Below are 22,039 nucleotides of genomic sequence, written 5' to 3'. Positions count from 1 at the left end.
ATATCTAATTGATCATTACCTAACCTAAGATCACAAAAATTTGCTCCTGTTTACTTTTAGCTCTTAAATTCAGACCTTTTGATCCACTTAAAGTTAATTTTTTAAAAGCATTATTTATTTATTTTAACGAGCACAAGCAAGCTGGGGGGTGTGAAAAGGGAAACCGAGAATCCTGAAGCAGATTTTGAGTTGAGCACAAGCCAATGCAGAACTCAATCCCAGGATCCTGAGATCATGACCTGAGCCAGAATCAAGAGCCAGCTGCTTAACTGACTGTGCCACCAGATGCCCTTAAAGTTAATTTTTTTTTAAGATTTTATTTATTTATTTGACAGAGATCACAAGTAGGCAGAGAGGCAGGCAGAAAGAGAGGGGGAAGCAGGCTCCCTGCTGAGCAAAGAGCCTGATGTGGGGCAAGGGGCGCCTGGGTGGCTCAGTGGGTTAAAGCCTCTGCCTTTGGCCCAGGTCATGGTTCCGGGACCCTGGGATCGAGCCCCGCATCAGAGTCTGTGCTCAGCGGGGAGCCTGCTTCCTTCTCTCTCCCTCTCTCTGCCTGCCACTCTGCCTACTTGTGATCTCTGTCTGCCAAATAAATGAATAAAATCTTAAAAATACTCCAAGATGAATCAAAAGACTCTTTTTCTTTTTAATACACTTAAGGTAGTACATCACAGTAAGATGGGTGAGGAGGGGAAGGACACTTTTGAACTGGGGAGTTGGGAAAAAAGACCCAACGTGATGCCTTGACTGCAGGTGCGCGGTGTTCTCCAGCAGACTTCCTGCCGAGCGTGGAGCCAAATGTGGGGCCGCATCCCATGACCCTGAGACCACGATCCTAGCTGAAACCAAGATTTGGACACTAAACCCACTCAACTTCAGGCCTCAGGTTAATTTTAAAGAAGTGAGCTTGGAACTAGAAGGTAGGGAAGTTCCTTTCAAACTCTTCAAGTCCACTTACCCCTTTTAGCTGGTCATTTGGCATGAGCCTGATAATCTTTTGCAGAAAGAACATCTTGTGGCTTCTTTGCTTTCTTTTTCTCAGCTAGATGTGGATATGTCAGGTCGTTGGAGCTTCATGGCTCAGTAGTACATGTTTTGAATTATTTTTCCTATAATGGAGTTAGTTCCTGTTCTTTTAGGTATTCTCATGGCTAAGGACATGAGATTGAAGTTTCATTAAGATGAGGAGCCATGTGCTTACCAGCCACATTTCAGTATGTGTTTTTTTCAAGTCTTTGAGTTTTGCCTGGAAGCCAGATTTGGTTAACAAAAATAGTAAGAGAAGTATAAGAAGAAAGGAAAAAAAAACACCCTGTATTTAAATTAATTAAATTCCCTATTTAGTACACTTGTTTCATAAGACTTTAAGGAGTTTGTTCTAATTTTCTAATTTTAGGAAGCATACTTTATAACTGGAGAGTAAGAACCACAATGTAATTCAGAAGGCAATGAAGTTAGAAGACTTGATTCTAGGCCTGACCTAACTGATTATTAGATGTGTTACCTCAGATAAGTCCCTTACCATTTTAGACCCTGCCTTCGTTTGTTTAATCTCTACACCAAATATGGGGCTTGAACTCATGGCCCCAAAATCAAGAGTCACATGCTCTACTAATTAAGCCAGCCAGGCGCCCCTGCCTTATTTTTTTTGTTGTTGTTAACCTCTGGAACGGACTAGTAGTCCCTATGAAACCAGTTTTCTTATTGGTGATTGGAACCTGGAGTGATAAATAGAAATGGAAACTTAGGGATGGAATAGACAGGACTTAGAAACTCAAGAAACTCATATGTTTATAGCCTCCCTAGATCTCCTCTCTTCTGACATTTAAACATTGTCTACCAGAGACTGACAATTCCCACAATTCTGTCTCCAGGACAGACCTTTCTGAGCTTCAGAACATGTATTTGATGTCTCATATTAAAATTACATACTTGAGGGGCACCTGGGTGGCTCATTTGGTTGAGTGACTGCCTTCAGCTTGGGTCGCAGTCCTGGAGTCCCAGGATCAGGTTCCACGTTGGGCTCCCTGCTCGGCCGGGAGTCTGCTGCTCCCACTGACCTTTCTCCACTCATGCTCTTTCTCTCCCTGTCAGGTAAATGAATAAAATCTTTAAAAAATTAATTAATAAAATTACATATTTTAGGGGTACCTGGGTGACTGGTTAGTTAAGCATCTGCCTTCAGCTCCGGTCATGATCTTAGGGTCCTCCTGGCTAAGTGGGAAGTTGTTTCTCCCTCTGCCCCTCCTCCTCACTCATGGGTGCATGCATGCACACACTCTCTCAGATGAAGTGTTTAAAATATATGTAGGGGCGCCTGGGTGGCTCAGTGGGTTGAGCCGCTGCCTTCGGCTCAGGTCATGATCTCAGAGTCCTGGGATCGAGTCCCACATCGGGCCCTCCGCTCAGCGGAGAGCCTGCTTCCCTTTCTCTCTCTCTGCCTGCCTCTCCATCTACTTGTGATTTCTCTCTGTCAAATAAATACATAAAATCTTTAAAAAAATAAATAAATAAAATAATATATATGTATGTAAATTTATATATACATGTGTGTGTGTTTTGTGTTTTGTTTTAAAGGGGTGCCTGGTTAAGTTGGTTAAGGATGTGACTTGATCTCAGCTCAGGTGTGTGTTTTTCTTTCTTCTTTTTTTTTAAGATTTTATTTATTTATTTATTTGACAGAGATCACAAGTACGCAGAGAGGCAGGCAGAGGGTGGGGGAGGCAGGCTCCCCGCTGAGCAGAGGGCCCGATGTGGGGCTCGATCCCAGGACCCTGGGACCACAACTGAGCCACCCAGGCGCCCCCCCCCCCCTTTTTTTAACTTAATTGGAGAGAGAGAAGCAAGCAGTGTGCTGGGAGGGGCAAGGAGGGAGCGCAGAAGAGAGGAACAAGCAGACTCTGTGCTGAGCACGGAGCCTGACACAGGGCTCAATTCCAGGACCCGGAGATCATGACCTGAACTGGAATCAAGTCCAACACTCAACTGATTGAGCCACCCCCAGGTGCCCCTAAACCAAGATTCTTTTTTTTAAAAATGATTTTATTTATTTATTTGAGAGAGAGAATGTCAGAGGGAGAAGCACACTGCCTGCTGAGCAAGGAGCCCCATGTGAGACTCAATCCTAGGACTCTGGGATCGAGACCTGAGCCACCCAGGTGTCCCCTAAACCAAGATTCTTAAGACAAAAGTCATCCAGCAGTTATGTTTTGTTTATAAAAACCTATTACGTGGATATTGTTATCATTTATTTATTACTGGGAGTTAGAGGTATAGACATACATTTAAAAAAACAATTCTAGGGGCGCCTGGGTGGCTCAGTCGGTTAAGCCGCTGCCTTGGGCTCAGGTCATGATCCCAGGGTCCTGGGATCGAGCCCCGCATCGGGCTCTCTACTCAGCAGGAAGCCTGCTTCCTCCTCTCTCTCTGCCTGCCTCTCTGCCTGCTTGTGATCTCTGTCAAATAAATTAAAAAAAAAAAAAATCTTTAAAAAAACAATTCTAGGGGTTTCTGGCTGACTTGATTGGTGGAACATGTGACTCTTGGTCTCAGTGTTGTGGGTTTGAGCCCCACATGGGGTGTAGGGATTACTTAAAAATAAAATATTTAAAAAACAAAAACACAAACAACTCGGATTACACTGAAGGAACAGCAACCAGTCAGCTTTTACTCCTTATATTAGGAATGTTTATGTAGTTGCATAAGCTAGAAATGAGCCTATATTTCTCCTTTATATCCATATCCCATCAGTTATGAAGTTCTATTTATTTTTCTTCTTAAATATCCTGTGAATTGGGTGTGTCTTGTAGTCACTCCTGATTTTAAAAATGTCTAGTCTGGGCCACTGAACCAGTTTGAAGAGGTCATACTTGAATTAGCTTGAATTAGCTATTCTTTTGTGCACACTTTTTTTTTTTTTTTAAAGTCGGGGCCGAGGGGCGCCTGGGTGGCTCAGTGGGTTAAGCCGCTGCCTTCGGCTGGGGTCATGATCTCAGGGTCCTGGGATCGAGTCCCGTATCGGGCTCTCTGCTCAGCAGGGAGCCTGCTTCCTCCTCTCTCTCTCTCTCTGCCTGCCTCTCTGCCTACTTGTGATCTCTCTGTCAAATAAATTAAAAAAAAAAAAAAGTCGGGGCCGAAGTGCTAACCGCCCCGTCCCAGTTCACTAATGAAGCACTTCTTTGCTAACCAAGAGCAAATTACAGGCAGAGATTCAGTTTCTCTTCTTCACCTGGAACCTTTTTGAAAAGGAGAGTTTTCTGATTTACATTTAAGTGTCTTTCCTATATAATAATATATACAGGTCTATTCAAGTTTTCTGCTGTGACAGATTTGCCAACTAATAGAAGTTATCTAATTTAAGATTTTCAAATTTATTAGCATGTAAATTGCTAATGTTATTGTTTTGCTCATAATATTTCTTAATCTGTTGTTCATGTCCTCTTCATGATGTCTTTTTTATTTGTATCTTTTCCCCTAAGCAGTTTTACCAGTTTGTTTCTTACTAATCTTTTAATTAATTATAAATTTTTAAAATTATCTCCATTATTTCTGACCTTTTTTTTTTTTTCCCCCTCAGCTTTTTTCTGGCTTTTGAGGTTTTCTAGGGGGGTTGTTTGGTTTGGTTTGGGTTTTGATTTTTCTTTCTTTTTTTTTTTTTTGGTCTTTGTTTTTTGAGAGAGGGAAAAAGATGACCTAAGCCAAAATCAAGAGTGGAAAGCTTCACTGATTCAGCCACTCAAATGTCCCTTTTAGTCTTTTTTTTTTTTTTTTAAGTGGTCTTAAAGCTTATTTTCCATTAAGTACTGTTCCACCCTATTATATTGCAGACTTATTTGTAGTAGTTTTTTGTAATTCTGCTTAAGTGTGTTGAAAGTTTCTTTATCAGAACATCGTTTCTCCCACAGCAAGTTTTGATCAATACCCAGTATGTAGCTAAATTCCAATTACCTCTTCTTCCCTTACATGAATTCCTTCCTCACTGCACCCAGGTTGCAATACCTGTATAAAGCACCTTGCTACATGGAAGCCCTCAACTTCTTGCTTGGCCTTGTGCCTCTGCCAGGAGTCTTCCTCATTCTACTCTGGCTCCTGCACTCTGAATTGGTCTGCCCTTCTAATAGGACATTCACCTTATGTTTCTTAATGGGCTCTGACATCCTGCAGTGGTCTCTTGCCATACACACATTTCCCTATCCTTGATCCTGCATGGACACACTTCACGTCCTGATTAGGTCCCAGCACCCTGCTCTGTGCCTCTGCTGCCCATAGATCTTACCCTTGTTTGACCCCACCTAATGGCTTTGGACAGGATCTCTTGGGGGAAGAAGGAGAGTGGGCACTGCAAGAGAAATGTCATTTTCTACGTTTAATACAGTATGGTTACAGAAAATAGACTATTTTACTCTTTGGAACAGAGACTTTTAGCTAGTATAAAATCAGCTTTTATGACTTTTATATATGCTAAAGGAATATATGTACTCTGGATGATTGATAGGTATTTATGTGTATGTATATGTATTCACCTTATAAATTGCAAATCTTTTACTTTTTTTTTTTTTAAAGATTTTATTTATTTATTTGACAGAGAGAGATCACAAGTATGCAGAGAGGCAGACGGGGGTGGTGGTGTAGAAGCAGGCTCCCCGCCGAGCAGAGAACCCAATGCAGGACTCGATCCCAGGACCCTGGGATCATGACCTGAGCCAAAGCCAGAGGCTTTAATCTACTGAGCCACCCAGGCGACCCTCTTTTATTTAACTTTTTTGTGCTTGTTCTGTTAATTACTGTTTTAAGTATTATAAGTATATAGGAAGTGTAGAGACCAGTGAACTTGTGGAGACTGGGGGGAGTGATGGTACCTGGAGAGAGCTCAGAAGCTATGCACACTTTTCTCACCTCACCCGATGTATCTCTTAAATCTGGTTGTTGATTGATATCCTTTATCATATTCTTTTAATAAACTGGTAAATGTTTAAAAAGGTGTAGACAGCAAGTGAATAGCCATGTATTTATCACTTACCTTCAGAAGTAATGCATTACAAGGATGCCTGGATGGCTTAGTTGGTTAAATGTCTGCCTTTGGTTCAGGTCATGATTCCAGGGTCCTGGGATTGAGTAAGGCATTAGGCTCCTTGCTCAGTGGAGAGCCTGCTTCTTCCCCTCCCTCTGCTGCTCCCTCTTCTTGTGCACGTATGCTCACTTTCTCTCATTCTCTCTGACAAACAAAATCTAAAAACCAAAATAAAACAAAAGAAAGAAGGCATTGCAGTTGAAGCCACCCAATACCTGTTTTTTATTCTTTTCCTTTCATTTCCCCACAGAAGTATTTACTGTCCAAATTGGGTATTTCTTATTCTTGTAAACTTGAGAAATATCCTCCAAACTAGACTTTACCAGTATAGACCAGGATTGCCTACAGATGCAAGCCTCTTCTTATATCAAAAAACTTTGTAGCTCATAGAAGAATGTTGGGAATTTGCCAGAGAAATATTTATGTCATCTCTTAGAGCATATCTTAAGTCAGAGCCTAAGAGCTTAAGTCTCTCCATTGATAACTAGGTATCTGAAGAGGAAGGAATGCTATAACAAATGACTTGTTTTTAAAGATCTAGTTGTGGGACGCCTGAGTGGCTTAGTTGATGAAGCATCTGCCTTTGGCCCAGGCCATGATCCCAAGGTCCTGGGATCAGGTACTGCATTGGGCTCCTTGCTCAGCAGGGAGCTGCTTTCTCTCTCTCCTTCTGCCTTCCCCATCCCCTGCTTGTATCCTCACACTCCTTCTCTGTGTCTAAATAAATAAATAGATAGATAGATAGATCCAGCTGTGGTGGTATTAGTTGATGACTACGGTAATAAGCAAGTTATATGGCTGTGTGATTACTTAGAGTAAGTTATTCCCATGTATGAGAGAAAATGTAGATCTAACACATTCATTAATTTGCATTTCTGAATTACCTTTGACAGCTAATAACGGATGAGGTTATATAAAACAAACTCAGTTCAGGTGACTTGTCTAAAACCCATTAAAAATTCTTAAAATATAGCTAATTATGTTGTCATTATAGATGGTGACACATTAAATTGATGTCTAAATTGGTCTTAAAATTTTGATTAGTAGTACCTTTTACTGACTGATAATTTGTATCCCATTTTAGCAATTCTTGTAACAGTGATTTTGCTTCTTGTGATACTGTGCTATTTTGCTTTTTTATTTATAGTGATAGATTCCTGTGGCCTTTTAAGTGATTGAATAATGATGGAAATGGATCCAAAATAATAAATGACTACTCTACTAAAGCAGTAGAAGACTCCTCGTATCACCTTCCAGTTCAATTCAGTCTTCAGGAGGAGGCGGAACAAGTGAAATAGAGAAGACTGAAGAGAAGACGACCTCACTTTGGAACTTTTACTCCTTGACTTCTTTATTTCTACTTGTTTTAATTTTGCTGTGAATTTAAATAGTGAAAACCAAAGAAATAGAAGATACATTTGGGAGCTTTATATAACCCAAGAAATTTGCCTTGAAAGCTGCTATTCTTTGGAGGAAAACATACTAAGTTCCTGTCTGATTAAAAACAAACCAGATTTCCTATGTCCCTTAGATTCTGAAGAATAAAACAGATATAAATACATATCCGCACACTTTTTAGCAGCTCTGTAGGAATAATGAGATTAATAAATTAAGGGCTTTGTTATGTGGATGTTTTGCCACTGGAATTGACTGCTCAAAAGATCTTTTATTGCTCTCTAATGCTATATTTTTGATCTGTGGCTTTGATGGCATTCGCCCACACATGAGTTTACCTCTTTCCAGTTATGACCTTGTTATGAACAGTGTTTGCACTCAATGTGCAAATGTCCATGTATTATCTATTTAAACAGCATCATAGTGCCATCACTCAAGGAAGTTGAATGAGGTGAACATAGACATAGCTCTTTCCCCTTCCCCCCATTTTTTAAATGTAACAAATACTTTTTATGTTCCCCTTCCCCTTCCCCTTTCCCCTTCCCCTTTTTGGAAACGTGTCAGGAACTAGATAGTTTAAGATGAGCAATTGAGGAGACTTGAAAGAGTGATACAGACAGAGCCTGGCTTCCTTGTGCTTTATCACAAGGCGTGCTGCTGGCCAGCCTATTTAAGCACCCTTTTAACAAGAGAACCTCGTAGGAAATCCAGCTGGCAGACTCAAGGAGTTCGGGAAACAGGACCACAGAGGTTACACTCTGGGGTAAATATTCTCCTATGTCTAACTTCAGAAGAAGACTATGTATGTGTATCTTGGAAAATAGCTACTGTTTTCTGGTGTATTTAATTTTGAAGAGCCTTAGTGGGGTAGTGGGAGACACCAGTGGATCTCCTGGGAAAACTGGTGCTAGTGGGTATTTGAGGGAATTAAAATAACAAATCTTGAGGGATTGTATCTTTAAGATCTTTTCTGCTTTTGCCACAAATTACCAGAGTACCAGAAGCATATTAATCTCTTCATAAGTATCAGTAGTTTTAAATAGGTGTTTATTCTTAAAGTTCTTCTGTTAAAACTCAAGAATTCATTAGTCATATAACCTTCCAGGTCTGTGTCATACTTTTCTGTTTATGTGTTTTTCATAGTCATTATTCATGGACTGTTGCTTTTGTTTAGAACTTCTTTGAGGTTATAGAGCCAGATAAGTAGTCTTAGAGAGGCTCAGAGATAGCAGGTCTTCCTGTAAAGAGGGAATCTTAGAGTAATCACAGACTCTTTTGTACATTGTTATCAGGTCCCTGCAAGTATAACTGATTTGAGTTTTCTCATTTTCAGATCCTGGCCATGAGGTTGGATGCCTCACCTTGCTGAAAAGAGACACTGGACCTAAATGGCGCAGCATGACTTTGTTCCTGCTTGGCTAAATTTCTCAACACCACAGTCAGCTAAGGTACTGTTCTTCATTACTATAGTAACCTTCCAAATACCAGTTCTTTTTATCCCCAACTTATTGATGGCCTCTGTTTTACTGTCTAGGTGTTTTTGTGTATTCAATCTTGCCTGAGGGTTTAAAGTATGTTTTCATAGACATATTATATATGTTTTCATAGGATATAAACAGACAGTTTAAGTTATTGTGGACCCCACGATTGCCAGGTATCTCCTCATCCCCTTATTTCATTATATGCTAAGCTTTCCTCATGTGGCACACTTAAGACTTCCTGGATTAGAAGCGCCTAGGTGGCTTAGTTGGTTAAGTGTCTGCATTCATCTCAGGTCATGATCTTAGGGTCCTGGGATCGAGGCCTGTGTAGGACTCCCTGCTCAGTGGGGAGTTTGCTTCTCCCTCTGCCTCTTCCTCACCCTCTCCCCCCACCTTACTCATGCTGTTCTCTCTCTCTCTCTCTCTCAAATAAATAAATAAAATATTTATTTTAAAAAAGGTTTCCTGGATTAACTGCACTACACTTTGGAACCAAAACATACCTGCTGATCTATTATTTACGTATAGGGGGCAGAGGTAAACACGAAATGGTTTTTAGGGGAAATGGACCTTTGGTGTAAATGCACATTGTAGTAGTAGATGAGGAGGATGAAAAGGGAGAGACATTGACTATTTACATGGATCTCAGATTAAATCCTAGAAATTCTGTTTTAGGGGTGATAATCTACTTAATGATTTCAGGGGAAACTGTATGTTACATTAGGAATATAAACAGCCAGTTCATATAAAGTAGCCCAGAGTGGATTAGTTGTACTCACAGTGCACAGAAGAATGGCCTCAAATATTGGGGCACCTGGGTGGTTCAGTTGGCTAAGTGTCTGCCTTTGGCTTGGGTCGTGATCCCAGGGTCCTTGGATCAAGCCCCACATCTTGCTCAGTGGGGAGCCTGCTTCTCCCTCTCCCTCTCCTTCTCCCCCTGCTTGTGCACTCTCTCTCAAATAAATAAATAGAATCTTAAATTAAAAAAAAAAAAAAGAAATAGCCTTAATTATTGGTAAAGAAACCTTTGGGAAGCTAATAAGCTTAAAAATCCTTCCCGTTGGGACGCCTGGGTGGCTCAGTTGGTTAAGCAGCTGCCTTCGGCTCAGGTCATGATCCCAGCGTCCTGGGATCGAGTCCCACATTGGGCTCCTTGCTTGGCAGGGAGCCTGCTTCTCCCTCTGCCTCTGCCTGCCATTCTGTCTGCCTGTGCTCACTCTCTCTCGCTCTCTCTCTGACAAATCTTAAAAAAAAAAAAAAGCTTCCCATTTTGCCAACTAATAGAGGAGGGACACATGCTGTGTAATCTCAAAAAAAAAAAAAAAGGCCTATCTTCCCTTATTTTTTAAAAATTTTATTTATTTTAGAGAAAGAACACAAGTGGGGGAGGGGCAAAGTGAGAGGGGGGAGAGAGAATCCCAAACAGACCCTACACTGAGCATGGAGCCAGACACAGGACTCAGTCCTAGAACCTTGAGTTCATGACCCAAGCTGAAATCAAGAGTTAGACACTTAACCGCCTAAGCCACCCAGGCGCCCTCCCCTGTTTTTTGTTTATTTGTTTTGTTTTTAAGAATTTATTTCATAGAAAGAAAGAGAGTGCCCCCACTTCAGAGTGGGGGTTGGGGCAAAGGGAGAGGGAAAGAATCTCAAACAAAGGCCTCTATCTCATGACTCTGAGATCATCACCCAAACCAAGATCAGGAGTCAGACTGCCAACTGACTGAGACCCTTGCCCTTACCTTGTTTTTAAATGGGAATTTGGGGGCAGATGTTCCTGATCTATTTAGACCCACAACATTTTGCTCTAAACTTTATTTTTGAGTCGTCCTTTGGAGATTCCCAAGATCTCTTAATTGACATAATCTGACCCAAAGCTTGGGGGATGGTGGGCCTGAGGGATTAGTTGTGGGACCCAGGAAGGCATTATTATTTACAAATAATAATCTAGCACAGTGAAGTAGAGTAAAAAGAATTGGGAAATGAGATTTCACTATTTCCAGTAAAGCTGCAATGAACAAAGTTCTGCAGTGTTGGGATAAGGATAGACAGAAAGCAATGGAATAGAATAGAGAATTCAGAAATACTTCTGTACATAGATATTTTTTACTAAAGTGCCAAGGTAATTTAATGTGGAAGTGATACTCTTTTTTAGCAAATGGTTCTAGAACTGGAGATAGATAGATATGAAGTGAGAACCTTGACTTCAGCCTTTACTTCATACCACACGCAAATAAACCTGAAGCGGATCATAACCTAAATTAAAGAGCTAAAAACTATAAAACTAAGAAAATAGATGCAAAGATGTGTGTGCCTCAACCTGTAGTTTTCCTCTGCGCCTTTGTCAGTTATATCCATATTTTTCATACCTTTTAAGACTTTCGGTCTCTCTTTTGAAATTAAAGAATGCTCTAAAAATAGTAATAAAATTTTAAAATTTAGTAAAAAGAATGTTCTAGAATAAAATTATTTGGAATAGGGAGGTAAATGAAAGTTCATCTAGAACAGCTTCCTTTTCATTGTATAACCTTAAAGACTTATTTTCCCTGACTTCTTTCCTCATGTGTAAATGAGTAAAATGAAGCTGATGCCAAATTATAATTCTCTTATGAATATTAAGTAATTTCTAGAAGTAAGTGTTTGGGTTGTTTTTTTTTAAAGATTTTATTTATTTCTTTGACAGAGAGAGAGATGACAAGCAGGCAGAGAGGCAGGCAGAGAGAGAGGAGGAAGCAGGCTCCCTGCTGAGCAGAGAGCCTGATTTGGGGCTCGATCCCAGGACCCTGGGATCATGACCTGAGCCGAAGACAGTGGCTTAACCCACTGAGCCACCCAGGCGTCCCAGTGTTTGGGTTTTTTTTAAGATTTTATTTATTTATTGGGTAGAGTGAGAGAGAGCACAAGTAGGCAGAACAATAGTCATGGGGAGGGGGGGGAAGCAGACTCCCTGCTGAGCAGAGAGCCCAGTGCGCAGCTCCATCCCAGAACTCCAAGATCATGACCTGATCAGAGGCTTAACCCACTGAGCTACCCAGGCGCCCCATAGAAATAAGTGTTTTATAAAACTATAAAAACCATGTAGTTGTTACTCGATAAAGTGCTGTGGTATTTAAACCATTTCTCTCTCTCCAATTGCAGAATAATAAAGTTGCTTAGAATTTTTTTTAACCAAGCATGTTGCTTTTCCTTTCCTGTTACAAGGTTAACCTAGTATCTTACGTGTAAAATTTGAGAGCTTATTTTAATGGATATTGACAGTGCTTTTTTTTTTTTATCCTCTCTGATGCAAATAATTGAAGAAATTGTTATCTTCTTAATCTGTTTGCTTCTCTATATTTGATCATCTTAGTCACCCACAGCCACCTTCGAAAAACACGGAGAGCACCTACCCCGAGGAGATCGTAGGTTTGGAGTAAGCCGTCGTCGACATAATTCCTCTGATGGCTTTTTTAACAATGGACCTCTGCGGACTGCAGGAGGTGAGCCATGCCGAGCTTCCATGACTATATTTAAGCTACTCAGTTAAGCCCACATAGAGGCTACATGTCCATGACCTTGATAGGCTGTTCTTAAAACAAGTTTCCCAGTTAGATCTTCAGTTGTCGTTATTCAGTTACATTGGCTTTCTAACGTTCTTGTGCTCTCGTGTGTCATTTATTCAATTGAAGATCTCATATAGAAATTACATTAAAAGGAAAAGATAATTCTGTGGACTTAATCTTTTATTTAAAGAAAAAAAGGGTCTCCTGAAGGGCTTTTGGAGTACTGCAAATCAAATCAGGAAGCAAAAATCTAATGTGTTACTTGTCCTTATTATTCCAGATTCCTGGCACCAGCCCTCCCTGTTTCGCCACGACTCTGTGGACTCTGGTGTCTCTAAGGGAGCATATGCTGGAATCACAGGGAACCTATCTGGTTGGCATGGCTCTTCCCGAGGTCATGATGGCATGAGCCAGCGTAGTGGGGGTGGCACAGGGAACCATCGCCACTGGAATGGCAGCTTCCATTCCCGGAAAGGCTGTGCCTTTCAAGAAAAGCCACCTATAGAGATTAGAGAAGAAAAGAAAGAAGACAAGGTGGAAAAATTACAATTTGAAGAGGAAGATTTTGTAAGTATCAAGGTTTAAATGTGTGGTTAAAACCTAAACAAATAATGCCATAAATAGAAGACCTTGTTAATAATGAGAAAGTGTTGAAGAAATTACTAAAAAGGAAGTCCCTAAGTTTAGATTTTTATTGCTTTTAGAGGGAAAGAAGTTGATTAGTGTAAAGGTGATGACCAAAGTTCTTAAGTAACTTAGCAAATCTCCATTTTTCATCTTTATGCTTTTGAAACTTTAAAAAATTCATTTCCTTTAAGTTTTATAAGGTTCAACATTCAAAATTCAATGTTCAGGTTATGTAAAAATGTGGTCTTCATGTTGACTTGTCTTTCTCTAACTACCATAAGAGGTTTTTTACTCTTGACCTTTTCCTCTTAAGTTGTGATGTTACAAATATGCAGTTGGTAGTGCCGATGTATACAGTAAAACTTTGCCATTGTGTATTGAATTATATGACTTTTGGCTTCTCAAAGTAGAGTTTTTAGTGCACCTTAAAAAAAGTTTTCTGTATTGTATTTATTTTTAAGATTTTATTTATTTATTTGACACAGCAAGAGAGGGAACAGAAGAGGAGGAGTGGGAGAGGGGGAAGCAGGCTTTCCACTGAGCAGGGACCCCGATGTGGGGCCCAGTCCCAGGACCCTGAGATCATGACCTGAGCTGAAGGCAGAGGCTTTAACCCACTGAGCCACCCAGGCACCTTTGATTGACAGAATTTAATAAGAAGGCCCATTATCAATTCTGTGGCATTCCCAGTGGGAAATAAATCGAGAACAGAAAAAAAATGTGAAAGTAGCACTATCTATGCCTGCTGAGTGATTTAAGTGGAAGTTTGCTGTCAGTCAAACCTGAGCCAGGTCAGTAAGGGCAAATTAATACTGCATTTATGTTTTAAAATACCTTTTTTTTTAAGATTTTATTTATTTATTTGACAGAGATCACAAGTAGGCAGAGAGGCAGACAGAGAGAGAGGGAAGCCAACTCCCTGCTCAGCAGAGAGCCCGATGCGGGATTTGATCCCAAGACCCTGAGATCATGACCTAAGCTGAAGGCAGCTGCTTAACCCACTGAGCCACCCAAGTGCCCCTTTAAAATATCTTAAGTGTACATAAAGATATGTACATAAAAGGAGGAACGTATATATAAAAGGAGAAACATAAAAATGTACATAAAGGAGAAAAGTGGTCAAGTATGCACATCATCAAATTAAAGCTTCCCTAATCCTACTATCCTCACTACCCTCCCCAAACCCCCCCCCAGAGGTGATCATCACCTTGACTTCTGTGCTTTATCATGTTTTTGGTAAACTTTCACTACATGTATGTATCCATAAACACTCTACACTAATATCATTTTCCTTCATTTTGATGTTTATATGGATAATATCGTAGTTCTCTTTTATTTGCTTAAAATTGTTTTGAGATTTATCTGTATTTGATACATATAACAGTAGACCGGTGGTTCTCAACCAGGAGCAAATTTGCCCCCATTGCCCATCCCCCCCACCAACCAAAGGCACGTTTGGCAATATCTGGAGAAATTCTGGTTGTCACACCTGGAGATAGTGCTATGGACATCTAGTATGTAGAGATCAGGGCTGTTGCTAAACATCGTATAATGCACAGGACAGCCCCATAATAAAGAATTGCCCAACCCCAAATGGCAGTATTAACATGATTGAGAAACCTTGCTTTAATTTTTCACTATTATATAATATTCTATTGTGTGACTCTACTGGATTTATTTATCCATTTCCCTATTTGCAAACATTTAGGTTGCAAACAATTGTGGTTTGGAGAACAAATCTAAAGGATTGGAACTGAGGTAACTAGAGAAGGAAGAGTAAGAAATTTCAATTTCGATTTAAAGCAAATTGATGAATAATAAATAATTTAAAAAGGAAAAACAGGAGCGTAATTGGAGGGAGAAGATAACATTCTTTTTATCAAAAAGATGAGTAAGATCTGGAGATGTGCACATGGAAAAAAAGATGATACATGGGGTTGTTGGATGGGTAAGAATGGAGAGTGATGTATTCAGAGAGGGCCCTAGAACCTATGGAAATAGCTGTAAGGAGGCTGGGAAGTAAATGGTTGAAGAAGAAAAGTGTAAGTGTACACTCAAGAACATTCAAGAAGTGTACACTTGAGAAAGTGTAGTTAACCAAAAATAGTAAAATCAAGGTATTTTGGGGACAAATTTTTTATATATTTTTTATATATTTTATAAATTTTCTATATATTTTTCTATACTGTACAATGTATAATTAGAAAAGTTATTTTTTGTTTTAAAATGGTATTAGTTTGATGTAATAAACCATCTTACAGTTACCTTGGACAAGTTAAATAACCCTGATTTTCTCAGGTGGCTCAGCTGTTAATCATCTGCCTTTGGCTCAGGTCACAATCCCAGGGTCCTGGGATCAGGCCCCACATTGGGCTCCCTGCTCAGCAGGAAGCCTGCTTCTCTCTCTCCCACTCCCCGTTTGTGTTCCCTCTCTCTATCTCTCGGCCAAATAATAAAACCTTAAAAACTAATTTTCTCTGCATTGTTATAGATAGTAATGTCTACCTTGGACCATTAAACAGTAAAGATCACCTATGTCGATATTAACTGGGAGCATCTAGCTGCCTCAGTTGGTAAAGCATGTGACTCTTGATCTCAGGGTTACGAGTTTGAGCCCACATTGGGTATAGAGTTTACTTTTCAAAAATTCTGTTGTATTTTTATGTGCCTGCAATAAGCAGTTGGGAAATGAAGTTTTATAAAATGCTTTTTGTAAAGCCAAAAAATAAAAAACTTTTAAAATTGCTTAGGAATAAAATGTTTAGTAATAAATTTAACCAAAGATGTGAAAGATCTCTATACTAAGCCAAAAAATATTGCCAAGAGAAATTAAAGATCTAAATGAAAGAGTTATCATTGTGAATGGGAGGCTTTGAATTAGAAGACTGAACATGGTTAGGACAGCAGTTCTACAGAGTCTGCATAACACCAACCAGCGTGTATTCTTACAGAAATGGACTAAGTTATTCTAAAATTTTTATTGATGTATCACTTTTTTTTTTTTTAAGATTTTTATTTATTTGACAGATAGAGATCACAAGTAGGCAGAAAGGAAGGGCAGAGAGAGAGAGGAGGGAGCCGGCTTCCTGCCGAGCAGAGAGCCCAATGTGGGGCTTGATCCCAGGATCGAGCTCAATCCCTGGGATCATGACCGGAGCCGAAGGCAGGGGCTTTAACCACACTGAGCCACCCAGGCACCCCTAAAATTTTTATTGAAATAAAATTTTTTATTGAAAGACCCTAGAATACCCAAAGTGATCTTGAGAAAGAATGGAATTGGAGGACTTCCTCTAATTTGAAGACTTAGTACAAACCTATAATAATCAAGATGTTACATTATTATAAGAATAAACTAATAGTGGAGCAGAATAAAGAGCTCAGAAATAAACCTACATTTATATCGTCATTTGATTTTCAACAGATACTAAAACAGACCAATAGAGAAAGAAATGTGTTTAACAAATGGTACTAGAATAACTGTGTGTATATAGTGAGAGGATAGATAGATAGATAGATAGATAGATATCCCCTACCTCATAGCATACAAAAAAAAATTAATTCGAGAGGAATTATAGACCCAGATGTAAGGCCTAAAACTCTAAAGCTTCTAGAAGAAAATTTGGAGGAACTTCTTTACACCTTAGAGGGTAGGAGAAGATTTCTTTGGACAAAGAGAGCAATAACCTTAAGGAAAACATTGATAAATTGGATTTCGTCAAATTTATTTATTTATTTATTTATTTTTAAGATTTTTTATTTATTTATTTGACAGACAGAGATGGCAAGTAGGCAGAGAGGCAGGCAGAGAGAAAGGAAGGAAAGCAGGCTCCCTGCTGAGCAGAGAGCCCGATGTGGGGCTCGATCCCAGAACCTTGAGATCATGACCCAAGCTGAAAGCAGAGGCCTTAACCCACTGAGCCACCGAGGCGCCCCGGATTTCGTCAAATTTAGAACATCTGCTTATCTCACAGACTCAAAGAAAATACAGAAAATATTTATAAAGCATATCTGTGAAAAGGGACTTGTATCCGTAATATAAATAACTCTTATAACTGAATAATAAAAAGACAACTCAATATATATTTTTCTTTCTCTCTTTGAGAAAGTGAGCAAGTGGGGACCTGCAGAGGGAGAGTGAGAGAGAATTTGGGGCAGACTTCAGACCAGTGGTGAGCTGATGGAACTTGGGGCTCGATCTCACAACCCTGAGATCAGGACCTAAGCTGAAATCAAGAGTCAGACACTTAACCAACTGCGCCACCCAGGCACCCGTCTTTCTTCTTTTCTTTTCTTTTCTATTCTCCTTTTTTTTAAAGTTTATTTAGGGGTGCCTGGGTGGCCCAGTCACTTGAACATGGGACTCTTGGTTATAGCTTGGGTTGTGACCTAAGGGTTTTGAGATTGAGCCCTGCATTGGGCTCTTTGCTGAGTGAGGAGTCTGCTTTGAACTGTCTCTCCCTCTCGCTTTGGGCCCCTACCACTCTAATCCCATCGTAGGTCTCCTGCACACGAGCTTTTCTCTTAAAAAAAAAAAATCTTAAAGTTAATTTAAGTAATTTCTACACCTGATGTGGGGCTCAAACAACTCTCAGATCAAGTTGCAGCTGAGCCAACCAGGTATCGCGACAACTTAATATTTTAAAAAAACAAGCAAGATTTGAACAGATTCTTCACAATGGAAGATACACAAATGGCCAGTAGTCACATGAACAAAATGATGAGTGTCATTAGTCACAAGGGAAGTGTGTAAATTCAGATTATGAGATACTGCTACCCATTCACCACAATGGCTAAAATGTGTAAGTTTGAAAACATTAAATTTGGTGACATTTTCAAGTGTTTGGAACTCATACATAGTAAGAGCATGAAGTAGAAACCATTTTGGGAAAGGGTGTGGCAGATTTTTGTGAAACTAAACATAAGCCTATCCTGTGACGCAGCACTTATAGATATTTACTCAAGAGAAACAAAGGTATATGGGCATTTATTATAATTTTATTCATAAAAGCCCCAAACTGAAAACAGTTTAAATGTCTTTGACACAAAAATAGAAAACTTGTGGGGCGTCTGGGGGCTCAGTGGGTTAAGCCTCTGCCTTCAGCTCAGGTCATAATCCTGGGGTCCTGGGATCAAGCCTCGCTTCAGGCTCTTGCTCAGCGGGGAGCCCGCTTCCCCCCCCCCCCCGCCTGCTTGTGATCTCTCTCTCTGTCAAATATATAAATAAAATCTTAAAAAAAAAAAGAAAACTTGTGGTATAATCATGAAATGGACTACATGTATTCATTAATAAGGAGTGACTAATAAAAAAACAATGAATTGCAGAATGGTACATACTGCCTGATTTTGTTTATGTGCTGTCTTAGAATAAGCAAATAATCTATGGTGGAAAAGAAAGTCGAAGCAGGGGCTCCTAGGTGGCTCAGTGGGTAAAGCCTCTGCCTTTGGCTCAGGTCATGGTCCCAGGGTCCTGGGATCGAGCCCCGCATCGGGCTCTCTGCATGGCAGGGAGCCTGCTTCCCTTCCTCTCTCTCTGTCTGCCTTTCTGCCTACTTGTGATATCTGTCAAGTGAATAAATAAAATCTTTAAAAAAAAAAAAAGTCACAACAGTGGTTGCCTGTGTGGAATGGGGATTGTCTGGGAAAGGGCATGAGGGAACTTTACTGTTGCAGTAGGTAATTTTGTTTTTAGAGAGGTTGAGGAGTTATAAACATTTTTCAAAACTCATGGAATTGTATACTTAGTATATGTGTGTACCATTGTATGTAAATTTTATTTAAAAACAGATTATCATCACCAAGCATGGTAGAAATAGATAAAATAAACCTCCTGACGTGATGCATTGAGGATGCAACCTCACCTCTTTAAATCCTTACAGGAATGCATAGCCTGAATCTAACCATGAGAAAATATCACACAAACTCAAGTTGGAGTTCTACTATAAAGAATTACAAAAGATTCATCAAAAGAACTAGCCTCTACTTTTTGAAAATGTCATGGGGGTGCCTGGGTGGCAAAGATGGTTAAGCGTCTGCCTTTGATTCAGGTCATGATCTCCAGGTCCTGGAATTGAGGCACTGCATTGGGCTCCAAGCTTGTTAGAAAGTCTGCTTCTGCCTCTCCTGCTTGTGCTCTGTCTGTCTCTCTGAAATAAATAAAATCTTTTAAAAAATAAAAATTTTATCATGAAAGAAAAAATTCCAGGTTAAAGAAAACTAAAGAGGGCGCCTAGGTGGCTCAGTGGGTTAAGCCGCTGCCTTCGGCTCAGGTCATGATCTCAGGGTCCTGGGATCGAGTCCCGCATCGGGCTCTCTGCTCAGCAGGGAGCCTGCTTCCTCCTCTCTCTCTCTCTCTCTCTCTGCCTGCCTCTCTGCCTACTTGTGATGTCTCTCTGTCAAAAAAAAACAAAACAAAACAATAAAGAAAACTAAAGAAATAAGACAACTGAAGGAATCCTGTGAGGAGGACCTTGCAGGCTTAGTTCGTGGGACTCTTGACCTCAAGATCATGAGTTCAAGACCCGTGTTGGGCATGGAGCCTACTCCCCCCAATAAAAAGGCAGCATACGATCCTTTGGACACTGGATGAGGGGAAAACAGTGTACATTTTTAAAATTCTGTTTTGCTATAAAACTAATCAGTGTTACAGTTTGAATAAGTGTGACAGATTAGATAGTATTTGTTGATCTTAATTGCCTAATTTTTACAATTATACTGTGATTATGTTAATGTGTTTTTAAAGAAATACGTATTTAAGGATGAGTGGTTTAGGTTGCAAATGGTTCCGGAAAAAATATATTTAGAGAGAATGTTGAAGTAAGTGGTGTAAAATGGTGACATGAGAATCTAGACATCTGTGCAGGATGTACAAAAGGTTTTTTGTTTGTTTGTTTGTTTAGATTTTATTTATTTATTTGACAGAACATGAGAGGGCACAAGCAGGGGGAGGGACAGAAGGAGAGGGAGAAGCAGTCTTCCCTCTAAGCAGGGTGCCAGATGCAGGACTTGATCCCAGGACCCTGGGATCATGACCTGAGCTGAAGGTAAGATGTTTAACTGACTGAGCCAGCCAGGCACCCAAAAGTGAAATTATTTCTGGGGCACCTGGGTTGCTCAGGACGGTCTGGCTGGACCAATGAAGAGAGAAACCACACAATAATTTGAACAGGGAAAGTACAGGATTGGGGTAATGAGCGGTTGGCTAGTAATAAAGAGAACACTAAAGAATATGAAGGCCAATATAAGGGACTAAAGAATATGAAGCCAATATAAGGGATAGCTAATAACCCTAGGGCTAAGCTAGAGTGCCCAAGGGAGAGTCTCCCTCTTCCCCCATCACCACCAGACCTTGTTAAAAAGGACTTAGTTGGTGCTTACTGAGTGACAGAACAGTTGCTTGGGTGTTTTCAGGGAACATGCTGAAATCTGCCCTCTTGAGTACCCGGTAGAGCTGTTCAGATACCACTCTGCTACAAAACCACTCAAGTCAAAGCTCATATGGACTTTAGAACCTGGCTTAGCAGGAGCTGGGTGCCGCAGGAGCCTGCTGAGGAAGCACACTGGAACAAGAAGCAGAAATCTTTTTCTTGCTCTATACTGACAAAAAAGTTAACTTTCCACCTGGCAAGGGAAAAATGTTAAGTGCCCAGACACGTTTATACTGAGCAGGCAAAAAGGATGACTTTGGAACTAAGAAACAATAAGTTGGTAAATGGCACGGAGTACTATATCATTGTTTATATTAACCAGCCAGTGTATTCCCCTTCTAGAATGTAGCCCCTCACTGAACACAAAACAGTTGGAAATAGGATCCAGATTGAGCTGTGGAGGTGGAAACATAGAGACAAAGGAAAGTGAAGGTTGAGATAAAAGGGAGGGAGGAATGTAGCCAGGGCATGAAAGAAACTAAGCCACCATATTTTTTAACACTTTATGAAAACAACACAACAGAGAGCTCTAAAGCTTCATGTCAGAAAAGCTGTCTTGACATTGACAAAAACTAATCATATGTAAATGAACATAAAGGGTCAAGAGAATAAGGAGCAGAATAACATCCTTAACAGTGCAGAGTACACCTGTACAGCATGTCCACAAAACAGATAAGAACCTTTTAAAATTTACTCTTACTACAGTGTTACCATGCTGTTTTAAAATTTAAATGATACTAAGAAAATGGCATAAGAACAACCTAAACCAGAAAAAAGTACTAGAAATCAGGAAAGAAGTATTGAAAAATTTGTTGGGTGCCTGGGTGGCTCAGTTGGTTAAGCATCTGCCTTCAGCTCAGGTCATGATCCTGGAGTCCCACATTGGGCTCCCTGCTTGTCGGGGAGTCTGCTTCTCCCTCCAACCTTTCCCCCCCTCCCTCTCTCTCTCTCTCAAATAAATAAGTAAAATCTTTCTTTAAAAAAGTAATGAAAATTTTGAGGAAAAGGGAGACTAAAGGAACACAAGAGAATAATCCGTGTTTTTCGAGGAAAACAAGAAGAATTACAAGAGGACAAAATTTATTAAAGATTTTATTTATTAGGGAGAGAATAAGGGGGATTTGGGGAGAATGGAGGGAGAGGGACAACAGACTGCTGAGCGCAGAGCCCAGTGTGGGGCTCAGTCCCATGACCTGAGCCAAAATCAAGAGTTGGGCATTTGACCAATTGAGCTACCCCGGCACCTCAGAAGAGGAAATTTTTTAGTGAGGGAGGCACAGCCAGTTAAGTGATCGACTTTGTTTCAGCTCAGTTCATGGTCTTAAGAGTCCTGGGATTAAGCCCCAAGTGAGGCTCTACACTCTGGCAGGGAATCTGTTTGGCATTCTGTCTTCCTCCCCTCCTACCCCTCTCCACCCTGTGCATGTGTGTGTGCTCTTTCTTTTTTTCTTTCTCAAATAAATCTTTTTTTTTTTTTTTTTTTTTTTTTTTTTTTTTTTT

General features: G+C 40.1%; 1 protein-coding gene across 1 annotated transcript in view; it reads left to right on the top strand.

Moving 5' to 3' along the window:
• The window catches only part of GPBP1L1 (GC-rich promoter binding protein 1 like 1), a 54,106-nt gene that overhangs the window by 11,733 nt on the left and 20,334 nt on the right, over positions 1–22,039 (top strand). The window contains exons 2-5 of the mRNA XM_059377078.1: positions 7,218–8,228; positions 8,799–8,913; positions 12,296–12,425; positions 12,769–13,055. Of these exons, the coding sequence (XP_059233061.1) occupies positions 8,854–8,913; positions 12,296–12,425; positions 12,769–13,055 (477 nt within the window). The 5' untranslated portion in view covers positions 7,218–8,228; positions 8,799–8,853. The remainder of the gene's footprint in view (positions 1–7,217; positions 8,229–8,798; positions 8,914–12,295; positions 12,426–12,768; positions 13,056–22,039) is intronic.

The sequence above is a fragment of the Mustela nigripes genome, chromosome 14, assembly GCF_022355385.1.
Source record: "Mustela nigripes isolate SB6536 chromosome 14, MUSNIG.SB6536, whole genome shotgun sequence".
In the NCBI taxonomy this organism is placed as follows: Eukaryota; Metazoa; Chordata; class Mammalia; order Carnivora; family Mustelidae; genus Mustela; species Mustela nigripes.
Note: the sequence above shows the minus strand (reverse complement) of the source record. Positions and strands in the feature narration are given on the sequence as shown.